The sequence below is a fragment of the Aspergillus mulundensis genome, assembly GCF_003369625.1.
Source record: "Aspergillus mulundensis strain DSM 5745 chromosome Unknown scaffold_5, whole genome shotgun sequence".
NCBI classification, from domain to species: Eukaryota; Fungi; Ascomycota; class Eurotiomycetes; order Eurotiales; family Aspergillaceae; genus Aspergillus; species Aspergillus mulundensis.
Window position 1 is genome coordinate 342,692 of NW_020797893.1, and position 18,068 is coordinate 360,759.

An 18,068-nucleotide genomic window follows, 5' to 3' on the forward strand; every position below is an offset into this window, starting at 1 on the left:
GACCAACGTCTGTAAGCATTGGATACCTAGCGGCCTATCACCTACTATGAAGTCAAGGGCTACCGAAAATAGACGAAGTCGGCCCTAGCATACGTATGATGTTGTTTCCAGGATACCGCCAGGAAGACATGATTTGCTATCTACTCCGCTCTACCTGGCAAAATACGAGTCTGAGTCAAACTCATTATAGCAAGGCGACCAAAAGAGGTGAGGCATTTTGGATTATTGTCTGACTTTCACAAACCACGGCAGTATTGCGTTAGCCCGACACTGTTCTGGGAGCTTAGATTAGGTGCGCTTGGACTAGGTCAAGGTAGTTGTCTCGATCGTGGACTACGCGGAACAGACCAGAACAGACCACGCCACAAAAGCTTGCTACGCGGCAGCCGCCAGGCAGAAGTGCTTGAAACAAGAGATTTTCTGAAGTCTGCGAGATCTTTAATCACGAAGACAGTGATATACAGCTTGTAGCTTTGTTGATCTTCCACTCTACTGCCACTTCCAAATGAACGCGCTACCACAAACTGCAAATGTTCATTGAGGGGATACCGAGGATAAGATCTCGGTGAAGCCAAATTGACATACAATAGCAAATATATCAAGGGATTACGGACAGACAATTGGCTTAAACATAGGCTATGCACCTATAGATGTATATACAGTGGCAGAATAAACGACAACGGAAAGCGGTAGACTACGTAGATAAGATAGCCAAGATAAGATAAGGCTTAAGTCCGCAAAAAAATACTGCATCCCAGACAAGAACCGATGCTAGAAACAGCATTGAATAACAGCCCCAAATGCCTCATAAACACAAGCGCCGGCAAAATGACGAAAGGTATGTTATATTTTCATTGATCTAAACCCGATTATTTACAAAACTCTCAACAGCACCTACGACCTCCCGCCATCCCTAATAGCCAAATCCCTCCCGGTCAGAGATCCCTCAAAACCCAGCGGGAAAGACAAATTCAACGGCAAGCAAAAATCAAAGCGAACCGGAAATCCAAACGCGAAGCCGAAATCTCAACCCCACGCAACAGACGGCAAGGCGCCCGCGCCAAAGCCAAACGAAAAAGCGATTGCTGCAACGTCAAGACGCAAATCTGCCTTGGAGGATGATACGCCGCGCGCATTCCGACAACTGATGCAGTTCCAGGAGAGAAGGCAGACGCAGCAGAGCAAAAAGCGGAGACGCGATGGCGATGGCAGCGATAGTGACAGCGGCAGCGAAAGCGATACCCCCGTTGTTCCGCGCAAGAATAAGAACAAGAAGCAATCAGTCACAACAACCACGAAGCCAGAAGAGGTAGAAACGAAGACGGTCGCGCCGAAGATCCTGCCTGGCGAGAAACTGGCTGACTTCGCGGCTCGCGTGGACCGCGAAATGCCCCTCGCGGATATGAAGCGGTCGAACAAACCAACATCTAACGACCTCCCTAAGATCCGCGAGCAGCGCACAACGAAGCACGAAAAACATCTGAAGAGGCTACAGTCGCAGTGGCGTGAGGACGACGCCCGGATCAAGGAGCGCGAGGCGGCGGAGCGGGAGGAACGGCAGGAAGAGATGGAGGAGCAGCTGCAGCTGTGGAAGGACTGGGAGGTTGAGGCTGGCAAAAAGAAGAGGAATCCGAACCATTCTGGTGGTGCGAAGAAGAGGAAGGGAGGCGAGGACGATGACGGACCTGATCCATGGGCGAAGCTGAAGAAGAAGAGGGCAGGCGTGAATCCGTTTGAGGTTGCGCAGGAGCCGCCGCAGTTGAAGAAGCCGAGGGAGATATTCAAGGTGCGTGGTGGGGCAAAGGTGGATGTTGCGAATGTGCCTGCTTCTGTGGGAAGTTTGAGGAGGCGAGAGGAGCTTGCGAATGAGCGGAGGAATATTGTCGAGGAATATCGGCGGTTGATGGCGGAGAAGAGGGGGGCTTGAAATAGATACCCAGTGTTGATTGCTACTTCTACGCATTAGTTGTTGGTAGAAGAATTATGCAATGACTTTTGCCTTCAATATCTATAAGAAGTCCAGGCTATGGATGCTTTTATATACAGTACAATAAACCAACCCAAGCAGAACACCGTGATCATCAAAAAGAAGCATTACGCCCTGCAGGAAATAATCAATCCTGCTGCAGAGACTTGACGTACTCCGCAGCCTTGGCTTTGGTCTCCTCAACCGTCTTCTCGTTGCCCTTCTTCTCCTCGTACTCGAGCCATTTCTTGAAGAAGAAGCGAGCCTTCTTAGGCTTGAGTTTCTTAGCCTCATCAATAACTAAGCCGGCACCCTTCTTCACGTCCTTGATGCCAAGGACCCGCTCAAATAGCCGGCGCACTTGCTCAGCATCACCGTTCTTGATTTCCAGGTCCAAAAGGACGTTCCAGAGATCAATGCGCTTGGGGAAGGAGGAGAGGAGGCCCTCAAAGACGGTGCGGCCACGTTCGACGTCACCGTTGGGAGAGCGGAACTCGATCTGAGCGAACTTGGATGTGGTTTCGACGTGCGTGTTCTTGGGGAGGGACTGGAGGGCGCGGGAAAGGAGACCACGACCGCGGTCGGGGGCGGCCATGGTGTCGTAGAGGAATGTGGCGTAGTTGATGAAGAATTTGGGCGAGTTGGGGAAGACCTTCTTCTTGAGGGCTTGTTTGAAGAGCTCGTCGGCTTTCTGCAACGGCTGTTAGTGTTTGCTTGAAGCCGAGTGCGGAGCGCAAGTGATTCTTACCTCGTTTTTGCCGGACTGGATGTAGATGCTCGTCAGCCGCTCGTAGATTTCCTGAGTATCGTTGTACTGGCAAGCACGCTTGAAGACTTCCTCCAGGGTATCGTCGTCGCCATATGTGTTCTCCAAGTTGAGCATAGCAACCCAAATGTTCAGCTTTTCCGTGTCTTGGCCAATGGTAATGGTACGGAGAGCACGTTCAGCGATCTCCCTGGCCTTGTCAACTTCTCCCAACTCGAGCTGGAATGCCATGTATCTCAGCCAGAGAAGCGATGAGTCAGGCTCACCAAGCAGGAGTCGTTCGAAGTCGGCGATCGATTGCGGCCCATTGGCATCAAGCTCACCTGTCCGGTCGACCTGGATTTCAGGCTTTCGGTGCTTTTTCTTCTTCTGTGGTCCCTTGTCCTCCTCATCAGACTCCGAATGCATGGCCTCGTCCTCATCCTTTGCGTCGCCGTTCCAATCGAAACCAACGGCACCAAGACCGCCCTGTCGAGGTTTATTCGCGGATTCTTCTTCATCGTCGTCATCCTCTTCCTCATCCTCGCTTTCCTCTTCACTTTCGCTCTCGTCTTCAAGGTCAACACCACCCATTGAAACATCGCTGTCGTCATCCTCGTCGCTCCCGTCAAATCCTTCAAGCTCAACTCCACCAAGACCATCAAGGCTGACTCCTGATTCATCATCCTCGTCACCACTCTCCTCATCCTCATCCTCATCCTCATCCTCATCATCGAAATAGGAAGCCTTGAGCCCCAAAGAGATCTTTCCTTGCTCACGATCAACCTTGAGAACCTTGGCCTTCACAGCATCACCTTCGTCGTACAGAGTTCTGGCATCCTCCACTCGGTTATCCGCCATTTCGGTACGATGGCAAAGACCACTAACATTGGAAGAGCCATCAATAACGATGAACGCACCAAATTGCTCGACCTTGCGGACTTTGCCCGTGACAGTTTGGCCAGGTTTGAGGTCGTGAAGCGTGATGGGGGCCTTGTAGTTCGGATCAAGAACTGATTCTTTCAGACTCATCTGAAGCTTCTTGTGCTCTGGGTCAACAACGGTAACTCGTCCCTTGACTAGCTGGCCAACCTGAAAAGAGTCTTTCCACTCTTTGAGATAAGAGTCCGAGAGGTCGGAAATTCGAACAAACGCGACAACATTTTGACCAACAGTAACGAAAAGACCGCCGTCAGAAACCTGTCGCACGAAACCGCGGATGATATCGTTGACCTTGACTTGCTCTATTGAGGTGATTTCGGGATCTTGAACGGAAAGAGAAGAGCTCAGTACTTTCGACGGCCGTAGAGAGAGATGGATCTTCCGGTTGGCTTTGTCAACACCAATGATACATGAGCGGACTACTTCATTTTTATGGTAAGCATTTGGATCAGCCTTCGAGAAGTCGTCCGCCATGTTGATTAAATCAACAGCACCGACGAGTGTGTTGTTAAGCTGCATAATGACCTGCTTGTCCGTGACTCTTGTCACTCTGGTAGGTAGGACCATGCCAACAGACAAGTCGTCAAAGGTGAGGCTTTCGGACCGTTCCCTAGCTGAGAGATCGATATGGCCCTTTTCGGCATCGACACCAGTGACGTGGAACTTCAGTGCGCATCCGATGGGGTATTGCTTCTGAAGGTCGGCGAGGAGAGACAGATCGTCCGATGCGTCGATGAATCGCAATCGTCCACGGACATTGGGTGATAAACTGACCCAGAAGAAATCATTGCCAGCATTGTTGATAAAGCCGAACGATGAAGACCCAGCTTGCACTTGCTCGATTGTTAGCGGAGTGGCGTTGTTGGATTTGACAAACTTGGGCTTCATGGAAAGCTCATAGACGTTGAACTTTCCGCTGCGGTGACTGATCGGAAGGAATGTGTAACTGCGAGCATCATGCAGACCCAGGACCTTCGCTGTCACGACCTGACCAGGGCGGAAATGAGCCAAAGGATGTTTCTTGTCTTTGATATCTTCCCAGCTGTCAAACACCTCGGATATATCAATACGACCCTGAACGTTGTCGGCGAGCTTAACATTAATCTGGGTTCCTTTGACGGAGTTGATCTTGCACTTCACGACACGACCAACAGTGATATCAGACTTGGCGTTCAGAGTTTCGTCAATGGGATTGGTGAGGGATTCATCACCAGCGGCTGCGGACTCCTTTGCAGATTTCTTGATCTCCTTCTTGGGTCCAGCGTGTGTCGCTTCCGAAGAATCCATACTTAGAATGAATCGACGGAAGTCCGTATCAAGGGAGTGCACAGTAGCAGAGACTACCTGGAAGTTAACCTTACCAAAGTCAGGCTTGTTCGCATCCTCGGATCCAACAAGCCGCTTGGGCACAAGGCCAGTAAGCCCACCAAGAAATTGCACGAAGAGGCCGGTAGGTGTGATATTCTTGATGAAACCGGTCACTTCAGCGCCCTCTTGAAGGTCCTCGAATGCGCTGGGCATTTTGGCCTCCTTGGCAGCCTTCTTAAGGCTTGCTCGGCTGGTAACATGGATGAGGCGATGAGCACGGTGGATGTCGAGGACAACGAGTTCGTTGAGTTTCTGACCAACACGGATCTTGGAAAGAGTCGAGGAACGCTTAGAGGAAGATCCATCGGCTACATGACCCACGCTCAATCGAGCCACGAGGCCACCGAGATCGTCTAACTTCAAAAGGACGTACTCGTCGGATTTTTCAAACACGGTACCGGTGACGGACTGCCCAGGACGAATAGTCTCGAAAGCCGTTCTGTAACTTTCAGCGAGAGAAGACTGGTCTCTGCAGGACACGGAAAGTTTGGCCTGAGCTGCGTCCACGTTCAGAGCATGTACATTGACGACTTGACCAAGCTTGAAGTGTTGCGAGGGATCCTTAATGTAAGCTTCACTCATCTCCGATACGGACAACCAGCCACGAACGTTGCCGTAGAACTGAACCACAGCACCATTGTGAAGGAGGTTGATGATTGTTCCTGGAGACTGGGCTCCTGGAAGAATGTCCCTGTAATCTTTCCAGACGGCAGCCTCGCTGTTCAACAAACTCTTCTTCAAGGTCAGACGAACCTCACGCTTTTCAAGGTTAACTGAAAGAACCCTGGCTGTGATAGACAACCCCTCGCGGAACTTCTTTTCGGGAAACTGTAGTCGGGTGTCTGCAAAGTGCACCGATGGGATAAATCCTGTGATGCCATCGGTCAAGGAAACTATTAAACCGGTAACACCTGATTCTCCAATCAGAACCTTGTTAATGGTTACTTTGACCACTGCACCAAGAGTAACATCTTCTAAGCGAAGGAAGGGCTGATCGATAACTTTCCGCTCGAAAGACAGAGAGTAGAGGTTATCAATGGCGCTATAGCCGACAACTCTTGCTTCATGGGTGGTACCGATCTTGAAAGGTCCATGGTCAGAAGTTATCGTTTCGACCTGTCCATCTGCGAGTCTCGATACATGGACAAAGCCCATATGCTTTGTGGACCCAATTTGAACGTAAACACCAAGGCCGGGATCTACGTTAACAACTGTAGCCTCGGGTATCACGGCCGAAATGGCGGGCGCATCTTCGGATGAATTGGGCCCATGACCCTCGGTTGTGAATTTCTGAACGTGGTCAAGCATGGAGAACCCGATCTTGTATGGTTCTGAGCCAGGAAAGGTGCACGAGATTCGGGCCTTAATCTTAGCACCATTATTGTACTTCTTCGTCAGGTCTGTCTTCCCTGTGGCGCCACCAGAGTGCACCAAGTCAACAGTGGTGTCCAGCATACCCATTATTTTGCCGATCATTCCGCTGGATGTTACATCCGTCAGGAGAATCTCTGCTGCAGAACCTGGTGCGAAAGAGTTGATAGTAGGCGCCACGCTGAGATAATGCGACTTCTTGATCGATCCAGAAGACTGGAGGTTGGCGGACAACTTGATCACATTGCCGCTGGCGTTTTGACCTGTCACCATGCACAGGAAGACAGATCCTTCCTTGATTGTGGAATAGTCGGTCCGAGGGTCGATTTCTTTCGATGACATGAAGCCCCTGACATCAGAGCCTTCAATACCTAGGTCCATGACCAGACCGTGGTCTTCCACGCTAAGAACAGATGCTTGAACGGCAGTATTGGCAACTATATCTGTCTTCTGGAGGCCGGTGTTCGCCGACCGTGGATCAACCGAAAGTTCAATGCGCTTCTTGCTCTTCGCGCTGGCATCGGCCGCCTTGTTGCCGACTGATACGACGTAGGTCCGTAAGAATTGGCCGAGATAGAAGTAGTCGTTGAGATCGAAATCCTCCTCGTCTGAATCCTCTTCCTCTTCCTCCAGCATCTTCTCAATCTTGCTCTCGAGAGTCTTCGACACGGCCGTTAGAGGCACGTAACCCGTCAGGTTGTTCGGCAGCGAGATTCCAATGTTATGGGTGTTTATACTCGAGACCTGTCCCAGGATAAGGGTACCCGGTACCAGACGCTGGCTCATTAGCACGTAGCAGCATTTTGCGACGAAAAAAAATCATCGTACCTTGAAGCTCAAACCCTCGATTTTGACACCCTTCTTGTCACGCTTTTCCTGCTTCGCGTCCTTCTTGCCTTTTGCTTTTCGCTTCTGCGATTTCTTGGCGGGGGCTGTCGCATCCTCCTCTGCGTCCTCCATATCCGTATCATCGTCGAAGGCTTCATCATCGTCTTTGGAAGGCCTCTTGGTACCGCTCTTTTGCTCGAAGAGAACATCTTTCGTCGCTTTAATGTGAATTTGCTTCCGCTCAAGCGGTGTCAAGACGCTCCCACCACCACGAGGGAAAGAAGGCTCGTCGTCTCGCAGCCCGGCGAGCTCAGAAGCTTTCGGCGCAGAGCCCGCGGACGAGCCCTTACCGTCCTTCTTCTGCTCCTCGGTTCCCACGCGCACACGTTTCTGGGGGTTGCGGGCTGATGCCTCCTCGGCGGCATTGCCCTTGCGCTTAATGGGAGCCATTTTGTGAATTGAATGAAAGCGTATAAGCTCTCACTCTATGTTCTAGAGTAAGGCCTTTGCGGGAAAAAATTAAAATTTTGGTAGACCGCCGGTGGCATAAAGCTACCGCCTTCCCAGTCTGAGCAGCACTCCCACTTTAAATGGAAGCTTGACCGCCTTCCTGCTCTGGCTGCTTCGCGTCAGGCACAGCACGCACGTCCACGTCGCGAGTCAAGGAACGAATCTCGCGAATTGTTGCTGGTGGATTCTCTGCTCCACCATGCCTCGAATCTCCCGGTTTGACTGACCTCCCCTCCTCTCTAACCCTTGTCCTCGCCCATGTAGAATGCCGTTGTATGATTGTATTCTCTATGGGACACAATGACTCGCGGTCATGATATGCCCGAGGTACCACGGTCTGAACCGATCTTCTCGCCAACTCAAGAAATCCCCTCCTCTCCGCCCTCAATAGCGTCCGATGCTGGCTTACGCCGCAAGCCGAAGAAGCCTCCTCCAGTCACGCCTCGTTCCTTTAGACGGTTCTTTACTCCTCGCTCGCTGCAGGATAGCGGTCTTGGGAATGCTGTTAGGACTAGTCGCCAGGCCCTAATGGCCCTCAGCTCTCCGGCAGTCAACCGCCTAGGGCCTGCTTTCACGAGGACATTGAAGGCTGCGATGAGCAAACCGGAAACTATAGATCTTTTGCGAACACCGAGCAAGAAGCGGAAACTGTCGTTCTCATCCATTGGCTCTCCTCTTCAGTCGTCGCCAATTCGCAAAGTTCGTGTACAGGGCTTAGTTGAGGATGACGAAGGGGTCGAGGTCCCTGTGAAAGAAATTGATGTCGGCGCTGCACTTCGGACGAACCAAGACGGGCCCCCGCCGGCCGCCAAACCTCCGCTCAAGGTCTCTACCGTCGCTCCAGTTCGACGATCCAAGGCTTTGCCGACCTCTGGGGCATTGTTCATGCGCAGTGTCATGGGAACTCGAGCCAACCGAGTAACCATGCGGGCAAATTCCGGCGTTGGTTCGTAAACGTCTTCATTAGCTCCAAATGTCACTTTCTCACTCTGCTTTAGGCTGGCAAGACTTGACGTCGACATTCTATTCGCGACCTGATGATAGTTATGCTTGTACAAGCTCGTCAGGCGATCGTCTCGCGCTCCCATTTTGCACTGCAGCATGCAACAGTACGTCGCAAACTCATCTGTGGTCGAACTTGATTAACCGTTCGTGCAGCCAATACACTCGTTGCCGTTGGCGATGAAGAGGGTGGTATTCGCCTGCTTGATTCAGCAAAAGACGATAAAGTCGGGTTCTCGAAAGCATATCTTACATTTCGCCCGCATGCTAATGCCATCATGGACCTGGATTTCTCATCCGATGATATGCTGCTAGCAACGGCATCGGGTGACCAGACCGCCATTGTCATCGACATGGCCACTCAGAAGCCTGTGTATTGCCTGTCTAACCACGTGTCTTCCCTGAAGCAGGTAAAGTTTCAGCCAGCCGCCAACAATAAAGTTCTTGCCACGTGCAGCCGTGATGGGAATGTAAACATTTGGGACCTGCGCTGCAAGGGCTTCGAGAAACCCGCTCTGCAGGTTCAGTGCTCTCTTGAATCCGAATCAGAATTCGACCCTGCCATATCCTCTAAAATGACCTACCCGCAAGTTCTGAATACCGTGCACGGCGCCCATGCGTGGATGCCGCAAATAACGACTCCCGAGAAGACTGAACCTCAGGTCGCCCGTTCTGATATCACGGTAACTTCACTTGCATTCCTCCCGCCTGGCCGCGAAAACCTTTTCGTGACCGCATCTGAAGCCAATGCCTGCGTGCGGTTGTGGGATTTACGTACGGCACATAGCAATCGCCGTGGCCGCCCTGCTCTTCCCCTTTCGACCACTCGAGAGCCAGATAGCCATATCAAATACCGTCGGTTTGGCGTTACCTCTATGGCGCTGGGTGGCGACGGTTCACGACTATACTCCCTATGCCGGGACGGGACAGTATACGCCTATTCCACTTCCCACCTGGTCCTTGGCCATGCTCCTGAGCTCTCCTTGAACAATGACCGCCCACGACGTTCGGGTGGGTCTGACAAAGACGGCCTCGGACCTCTGTATGGGTTCCGTCACCCGCGCTTACGGGTAGCTTCATTCTACGTCAAAATCGGCGTTCGCAAGGCTGCTGGTGACAAGCCCGAGATGCTGGCGGTTGGCAGCGGCGAACCTTGTGCTGTAATATTTCCCACAGACGAAAACTTTCTCGACCCTTCGACCCAACGGCAGGCTGCTCAACCTGACCAAACCCCAACAACGCCGTCATTCTCCACCCGTTCTGGTTTGCGCCGTACCAACTCAAGCATAGGGCTGTCACAACGCCTGGAAGACACAATCCCGATTTACCCAACAGGAACACCTCTGATTGAAGGCCACAAGAAAGAAGTCTCCGCAGTATCATGGACTGTTGATGGCGAACTAATCACAGTCAGCGACGATTACAGCGCTAGATGCTGGCGCGAGGGCTCTGAAGCAAGAGACCTGCGCGCAGGTGGAGAGACCGAAGGCCGTAGATGGCGATGCGGCTGGGCTGATACGAAAGACTCTTATGAAGACGAAGACGAATGATTTTAGCGAATGTCTTAACTATCCCATCATCTTGTGCTTGTTTGCATGTTTGGTTCTACGTGTCTTTCGGGTTTGTCCGGTGTTCATTGCAAGCATTTTGTGGCGTTGATGGCATATTCTTTTCACTTAGCGGGTGTTTGATTGCTATTTAGAGGGCTTGCACCCCGATTATACTGATATCAGCGGCGACTTTGCATAGAACAGGGCGTCTGCATGCACAAAGAAATACACTTCTAATTACCAGACAAACATCGTCTCCAGATGCAGTTCCGCTGTACCAACTTGGCTAGTGTTTTGATATGATGGTGCGTCTGTAGGCGTCAAGTCTCTGAGGGGATCATACTCTGGGTACTAGATCTTATTATACTTTTGTCTAAAATTCCGTACATACAGAAGTAGGAAGATCTCACGTCCAAGAAAAAAACGTTACTCTAGTGGTCGTGACCGTGTCCATCATCTTCCTTGCGTTCAGGATCCAGCTTAATCATGGTATCAATGCGCATAATGGCAATGCAAGCTTCAACAGCACTCTTGAGCTGCTTAAGCTTACCCATGCTAGGCTCCAGGACACCAGCTTTGAGGCAGTCGTGAACACGGCCCTTCGTCAGGTCGAGACCGTAGTTTCGGTACTCCTTCTTCTTGGCCACAGCCTTCTCTTTCTCGTTGGCCTCGCCTTCCTGGACGCGCTGGGACACGGCGTGGCGCTTGCGGAGCTGTGCGACGAGCTCGGATGAGTCTTTTGCGGCGTTGACGGCGAGGGTCTTGGGAACGACAAGGAGGGATTGGGCGAATTCGCCAATGGCCAATTGCTCGCGAGAGCCCTGTGGTTTTTGTCAAAAGGAGCACCGAAGGATGGGGAACATGTTACATACCACTGTGACGGCGAATTCTTCAAGGTACATGTGAAGGGCTGTCTCGACAGCACCGCCTCCGGGGACGATGCTACCACTCTCCAATGCTCGCTTGACAGCGCAGAGTGAGTCGTGCACTGAACGTTCCATCTCATCTAGACTGAAATCGTTGGGTCCTCGCAGGATGATGGACGCTGAAGTGTGGACCTTGGTACCCTTGACGAGGATACACTCGTCATCGGATATCCGGTCCTGGACAACCTCATCTGCATGGCCGAGGTAAGAGGCTTCGAATTTCTCATCTCCGTTCAGGTCAGAGAGTGTGCTGACCAGAGTAGCTCCGGTAGCCTTGGCAATGCGTCTTAAATCCTCCTTCTTGCATCGTCGAACGGCCATGGCACCCTTCTCAATAAAAAGCTTGAGAACCATGTCGTCGATACCTTTAGTGGTGAAGACAACGTTCGCGCCAGACTTGAGGATTTTCTCCACTCGCTCAATAACAATGCCGGATTCCCTCTGGCGGATCTTTTCAAGCTGATCGGGATCTTCAACTGTGATCTGAACGCCGAGCTTCATTCTTTCCTTCTGCAGGTTCATGTCGAGACAGGCAATCTTGGCGTCTGTTATCCGAGTCTTCATGGCCTGGGAAGCAACGGTGCAGTTAAGAGCATAGCCGTTGACAAGAACTGATTCTGTTCCACTCTTTCCGTGCGCCTTGAGCAGGTTCACTGCCTTGACTGGGTATTTGACTTCGTTCCTCTGGTTTGTGGTCTTGACCAGCAGCATTGCATCGACGACCAAGTTCGCGAAGAAGTCGGCATCGGCACCGATGATCTTGCTGGACATGGACGTCTTGGCAATGTTAATCAAGCTTTCCTTGCCCAGGTTGTCCACCTTTGTGGCGATGTTCTCATTCATATATTTCACGGCCTCCCGAAGCGCCAGCCTGTATCCGTTGATGATAGTTGTGGGGTGGATGCGGTTCTTCATCAATTCGTTTCCTCGTCGAAGGAGCTCTGCGGCAATAAGGACGACAGATGTGGTTCCATCACCGACCTAGTTGATAATCAGCGTATGTACTTCGGTGCAGTCGAGTATGGGTGGAGTAGTTAACGCACCTCCCTATCCTGTTGCTGGGCCAGATCCACAAGAATCTTGCCAGCAGGGTGCTCAATATCCAACAAACTCAAGATAGTAGCACCGTCGTTTGTAACCGTCACATCCTAGAAGTTATCAGAAATATATCCCAATATCGCGGGGTCCGCAACAAGCATACACCGATATCGTCGACCATCATCTTGTCCAGGCCTGAAGGGCCGAACGAACTCTTGACCACATTTGCAATCGCCTGAGTCGCAAGAACTGGATTTTTGTCAGGTTCAAAAGCAACAGAGTATAGTACAACGCATATTTCGAATCGACGTACCGCACTGGTCTCGTACGTCGGCACCGGTGATTTTCTGGCCTCCTAGGACTGTGTGGTTTGGTTAGTCGGCCGTTGGAGCGTGGAGATGGCATAATCTGCCATGGAGAGACGTGATACTCACAGAGAGTGTCCGCATTACGCGGCGCCTCGAAAATGCCTGCCATTTTTGTTCAGATGCTGCGTGAGCGATTGTCCAAGCTCCGACAGCTGCTTTTCGGGGGGGTTGAATGGGCTGCGCTAAGCAAAAGTTCTGCCGGTCGGGCGGTGACAATATTTCGATATCCCACTTGATTTCCCCCTCAGTGAGTCAACTCCCCCACGAGACCCTAGATTGCTTTTGTCCTTTCGGATTTCCGCTTCCAGGTCGACTTTCCAGGTCTCGATAAGGTCTCCATCAAAATGGCCAGCCAAGCTCCTGCCGACAACGCGGCTGCCCCTCAGGAACTGCCTGACCGCACCCAGAACCCCGCTGGAGAGGCTCCCCAGGGCGATGTCTCGAAGAACGCCGCAAAGAAGGCCGCCAAGCAAGCAGAGATGGCTGCTAAGAAGGCTGAAAAGGCCGCGAAGGCTGGAAAGTCTGACAAGGGCCAGAAGTCCGCTGGCAAGGGACCGAAACAAAACCCCGATAAGGCTTTGATTGGTATCGACGTGAGCAAGAACGTGGACTTCCCAGGCTGGTACCAGCAAGTCCTCACTAAGGGTGATATGCTCGACTACTACGATGTCTCCGGCTGTTACATTCTGAAGGTGAGCATTGGTGTGCTCTATGTGTATCAAAGAAAGTCTTTGTCTGATAACACGGCTAGCCTGCCTCGTACTCCATCTGGGAAGAGATCCAACAGTGGTTCAACCAGCGCATCAAGAAGATTGGCGTCAAGAACTGTTCTTTCCCCCTGTTCGTCTCTGAGGATGTTTTGCAGAGAGAGAAGGACCACATCGAGGGCTTCGCTGCTGAGGTTGCTTGGGTGACTCACGCGTACGGCATAACCCTATCTCTTCTTTGTTGATACATGCTGATGTTCTATCCTCTTTCACAGTGGCTCTACCCCGCTCGAGAAGAAGATTGCTATTCGTCCCACGTCCGAGACTGTCATGTACCCCTACTACGCCAAATGGATCCGGAGTCATCGAGACCTTCCTCTCAAGCTCAACCAGTGGAACTCGGTTGTTCGATGGGAGTTCAAACACCCCCAGCCATTCCTTCGAACCCGAGAATTCTTGTGGCAGGAAGGACACACCGCGCACCTGACTCAAGAGAGTGCTCACGAGGAGGTTATGTACATCCTTGACCTCTACGAGCAAATCTATGAGGAACTCCTGGCTGTTCCTGTAGTAAAGGGTCAGAAGACTGAGAAGGAGAAATTTGCGGGTGGTCTCTACACCACAACTGTGGAAGGATACATCCCGGCTACTGGTCGCGGTATCCAGGGTGGTACCTCTCACGGTCTCGGCCAGAACTTCAGCAAGATGTTCGGTATTACCGTTGAGGACCCATCGGCGAAGGGTGACGAGAAGAAGCCCCCTCTCCATGTCTGGCAGAACTCGTGGGGTCTGTCTACCCGTACCCTAGGTGTCATGGTCATGATCCACAGTGACGACAATGGCTTGGTCCTTCCTCCCCGTGTTGCTGAGACCCAGGTCGTCGTTGTCCCTGTCGGCATCACCGCTAAGCTCACTGAAGAAGACCGCGCCAAGCTCTACGCTGAAGTCGATAAGCTTGTCGAGACTCTCACTGACGCTGGTGTCCGCGCCATCGGCGACAAGCGTGAGGGATACTCTCCTGGCTGGAAGTTCAACGAGTGGGAGCTCCGTGGTGTTCCTCTGCGCATCGAGTTCGGCCCTGGGGAGTCCGCGGGCAACTTCGTCTCCACTGCCCGTCGTGACATCCCAGGCAAGGATGGCAAGGGCTCGATCCCCATCCCCGAACTCTCCGCCGCCGTCCCCGCTCTCCTCGAAACCATCCAGAAGGACATGTTCAAGCGCGCCGACGACCTGTACCGCAGCCACCGCAAGCTCATAACCAACTGGGACGAATTCACCCCCGCCCTCAACGACAAGAACATCTGTATCATCCCCCACTGTCTCACTGAGGAGTGTGAGGACCAAATCAAGGATATGAGCGCCCGCAAGGCCGAGGAGGACTCCGGCGAAGCCCAGGACTCTCGTGCTCCTTCCATGGGTGCCAAGTCCCTCTGCATTCCCTTCGACCAGCCTGAGGGCATTGTCCCAGGCGAGACAAAGTGCACTAACCCAAAGTGTACCCGATTCGCCGAGAAGTGGTGCATGTTCGGCCGTAAGCTCACCTCACCCCGAATATCAGCAACCAAGAGACCTGAATACTGACTATATTCTTCTTTTAGGTTCCTACTAATCCGAGCACCACTCAAATACTAGCGGCTACCCAGCGCATCTCGCGCTGGCTCCTAGTAAAACATCCTCACCCCCGCCGTTGTCGGCGGTTGGGTCTCCACGAATGACTCTTACGACTCTAACGTCACGTCACCCTATCGCCGTTTTGAGCATAGCATAGCATTGCTTTGCTTTTAGTCCGGTAAAGATAGATTTTTGTTCTATTTTCAGACTTTCCTCCCGAGGCGTAGAAAAAGTGTCTATGTATGTAGCAAGCCATGTAGTTAGGCGCAGGGGTGATAACAAGGGGCGCAGTTGCAGTGATTGATTGATCGTTTGAATTCTAGATACCTAAAGCAATTGGAATCGCGTTGCGTTGCGTTGCATATTCGAGTTTTGTCAGTTGGACAACCTGCGTATCTGTAAGTCAAAGTCAGGGGATAGTCACCCTCATCTAAATCTTGATATGATCTTCTAGTAATACAATACATCATCGGTAATCTTTGCTTTATTTTTCATGTTCAGTAAGACTCATCGCAGTGGCATTTGGTGCTTACGCGGAAGTGGCAGATATATATATTTAACCACATTGATTCAAAAAAGCAATTTCCGTCGATGGGGTACACCCAAGCCCTAACGATCTACCACACAGCACGTAGAAATAATACCCAGCTAAAGCTATACTCATGGATTTAGTGGTCCGTACTTCGCATGTATCGTCAAAAATAGCCTACAGGTTAAATCCGTACTAACCCTAACTAACGCCAAAAACACCGCCCCAGAACTTATGCAAAGATGGACAGACGACAAGAATGTGGAAATAGCTTCAGGTATATTCAGAAGATATGCGATGTTATAGGAAAGGGAGTTTGGGATATAGAAAGGGAAATGCTCCATGCTTGTATTGATGATGTTGGTAAAGCAAACAATTAGCCGCTTTTTACTAGGTGGGTATGAAAAAGGTAGGTCAGAACTGGTAGGAGTGCGCCAGGTACGGAGTATATGATAGACGTATGTATAAGGAAAGATCTCAAAAAGAAGGAGAGGTATTGTTGTAATGTAGTGCAGTGCAAGGTGTGACAAGGCCTCATGCCTTGCAGGGGTATACTTGTCATATGCACTCAACCGGTCTTTAATAGGACGCCACCGACTGGCCACTATTCGTACGATTTTTCCCGAATGAGCTTCGCAGGTTTACGCTGCGGCTTGACCTTTTTGGCCAGTTCATTAACCGGTAGGCGTTTCGTGGCGTCGTGTTCTCAGCGGCATAAGAAACGTTGTTTCCATCGACCCCATGGACCTTGACTTGTGGAATGCTGCTGACGCTGGGGAGATGAATGATATCCGAATCGCTGTCGGAATTGGTAAAGCTCCTTGGGCTATCGCTAGTGGGTGAAGTTTGGGCGCGCATGTAGAGGATCGAGGGGGTTGTATTGGAGCTAGGGTAGCTTCCGCCGCTCACGCTCACGGTGCTTATCCTGCTCTGGTTGGCTTCCGCCGAGCTTTCGGACCGAAGAATGAGATCCATGTAGGTGACCGGTTCCTCGGGAGGAGGATTGTGGTGTTGAGGGATTAATGTCTCGAAGAAGCCGGGCGAGGGTGGTGGGGCGTCAGTATGTCGCCGTCGGCCGGGGACTTCAAGTTCTCGACGGGGAGCGTTGGAAGGGTCGCTTGTCGAAATGCTTTTCCGTGTTTCCGAGTCACGCCGTGGCCTGATGAAGGAGCTCTTGCGGCGTCGCCTCTGGCCCTCTTTGAGAGCGATTGGCTTGGGGGGAGTGGCGCTCTCGAATGAGTCTTGAGACGGTGAAGGTGTGAATGGAGGCCCTTGCTCGGGAACGGGAACCCTTTGGAAAGCCTCGTGGGAGTTGATCTCGCGGATAATGGCATCTTGAAGGGTCTCGAATGTTGGGTGCGGAGTAATTTCTTGAGTGGAGGTGTATGCTTTGCGGAACATATCCATAATCTCGGCTACTTTCTTATTTGAGCTTGGTAATGGGGATGATGTTGGAGTTGCGACTGGTAGAGGACTGTTCATAACCTCTGCAATGCTAGGATTGTTCTTCGTGTCAAGGGTGGTGGGCGTTGGGGGTTGAATGGCCTTGTGCGTGATCTTTTTTGGCCTTCCTCGAGTGGCCAATTCGGTGTTGATGGAGAGATCCAGGATGTTCTTCTTGGATCCTGATCGCGGCCCCAATAAAGGCCTCCTACTACTCGACAACCGCGGACTTGGGGTGGACGATTCTTGCTGCCTCTTGTTGACAGATATGGTGGTGGGCAAAGTTGGGCTATCCGGTAGCGGCCGGTTAGTCCAGGAGTCTCCTTGCTTATGAGCCGGGGGTACACCCAGGTGTTGGGAGATACCATCTTCCGAGGTAGGAGTCAGTTCAGATAGGGTTGGGGCAGATCTCTGCGCTCGTAGAAGACCTTCAACGGCTGAATCTGATCCATTCGCGTCGGCAACAACCTGATCTCGAATAGATTTACGGACGGAGTAAAGAGCTTCTTGTGAGATAGAGTTGATGAGCTGGCTTTCCTTAGATCTGGAGCGCGCACGACCTCTCGCACCGTCTCTCTGTCGTTTGTCGTCCAGCTGATAGGACTGGCTCTCTGTGAGCCGACGAGCAGTGGGGAATGTGGTATTCTGAGCCATGTTCCGGTCCGCCACGTCCTCTTGATATAGGGCTGAGATAATGCGAGTGTAAGGACTGCGCTTTAGTGCTTCCCGTCGAAGGAACGGCACCATATTGCGTTCAGCAACGTCCTCATTGTAGGGTGTAATCGGAGACATTGTGCTAGAAGACTGCATCCGGTACCGATGAGAGGAGAAAAGGGCATCGACCAGGTCGACATGACGCGAGTTCTTATTCGTTAGATGGCTCGACGATCGAGAGAGCGGAGGTTGCGAAGGAGGCACAGGTCGTGCTTTCAGTTGATCATGCAGCACCTCGAATTGCCTTTCAATGTTTTGGAAGTGTTCATTCTCGCTCAATGTTGAGGACGGCACCGAGGGGGCTCGGCCCCGGGAGCTCTGTAATTGAGAGGTTCTCTCCGCCGAAACCGGGGTAGATGGGGCCTTCTCCGCATGAAAAAACCGTCTCAAAGCAACCATCTTGGCCAAAGCGCGGTGGTTTTGTAGAGGAGGAGGGACTGGCGATTGAGC

General features: G+C 51.8%; 6 protein-coding genes across 6 annotated transcripts; 3 read left to right on the forward strand and 3 right to left on the reverse strand.

Annotated features, from left to right (window-relative positions):
- Positions 1 to 800: 800 nt before the first annotated feature.
- DSM5745_05471 (uncharacterized protein) lies at positions 801 to 1,927 on the forward strand (the record flags this gene model as incomplete). The annotated part of the gene is made up of 2 exons (XM_026747487.1): positions 801 to 838; positions 892 to 1,927. The coding sequence occupies 2 exons, from the start codon at positions 801 to 803 to the stop codon at positions 1,925 to 1,927; spliced, it is 1,074 nt and encodes a 357-aa protein (XP_026603319.1).
- A 187-nt stretch (positions 1,928 to 2,114) lies between these two features.
- DSM5745_05472 (putative rRNA biogenesis protein RRP5) lies at positions 2,115 to 7,670 on the reverse strand (the record flags this gene model as incomplete). Its single annotated transcript, XM_026747488.1, has 3 exons — positions 2,115 to 2,657; positions 2,715 to 7,169; positions 7,221 to 7,670. The coding sequence occupies 3 exons, from the start codon at positions 7,668 to 7,670 to the stop codon at positions 2,115 to 2,117; spliced, it is 5,448 nt and encodes a 1,815-aa protein (XP_026603320.1).
- Positions 7,671 to 8,030: 360 nt separating this feature from the next.
- DSM5745_05473 (uncharacterized protein) lies at positions 8,031 to 10,282 on the forward strand (the record flags this gene model as incomplete). Its single annotated transcript, XM_026747489.1, has 3 exons — positions 8,031 to 8,676; positions 8,729 to 8,839; positions 8,889 to 10,282. 3 exons carry the CDS (start codon positions 8,031 to 8,033, stop codon positions 10,280 to 10,282), a joined length of 2,151 nt encoding a protein of 716 aa, XP_026603321.1.
- Positions 10,283 to 10,713: 431 nt separating this feature from the next.
- On the reverse strand, positions 10,714 to 12,723 carry DSM5745_05474 (chaperonin-containing T-complex alpha subunit TCP1; the record flags this gene model as incomplete). Its single annotated transcript, XM_026747490.1, has 6 exons — positions 10,714 to 11,103; positions 11,155 to 12,189; positions 12,252 to 12,356; positions 12,410 to 12,495; positions 12,560 to 12,607; positions 12,681 to 12,723. 6 exons carry the CDS (start codon positions 12,721 to 12,723, stop codon positions 10,714 to 10,716), a joined length of 1,707 nt encoding a protein of 568 aa, XP_026603322.1.
- Positions 12,724 to 12,958: 235 nt separating this feature from the next.
- On the forward strand, positions 12,959 to 14,902 carry DSM5745_05475 (proline--tRNA ligase; the record flags this gene model as incomplete). Its single annotated transcript, XM_026747491.1, has 3 exons — positions 12,959 to 13,306; positions 13,366 to 13,535; positions 13,597 to 14,902. The coding sequence occupies 3 exons, from the start codon at positions 12,959 to 12,961 to the stop codon at positions 14,900 to 14,902; spliced, it is 1,824 nt and encodes a 607-aa protein (XP_026603323.1).
- Positions 14,903 to 16,040: 1,138 nt separating this feature from the next.
- DSM5745_05476 (uncharacterized protein) lies at positions 16,041 to 18,017 on the reverse strand (the record flags this gene model as incomplete). The annotated part of the gene is made up of 1 exon (XM_026747492.1): positions 16,041 to 18,017. The coding sequence occupies one exon, from the start codon at positions 18,015 to 18,017 to the stop codon at positions 16,041 to 16,043; it is 1,977 nt and encodes a 658-aa protein (XP_026603324.1).
- Positions 18,018 to 18,068: the final 51 nt, after the last annotated feature.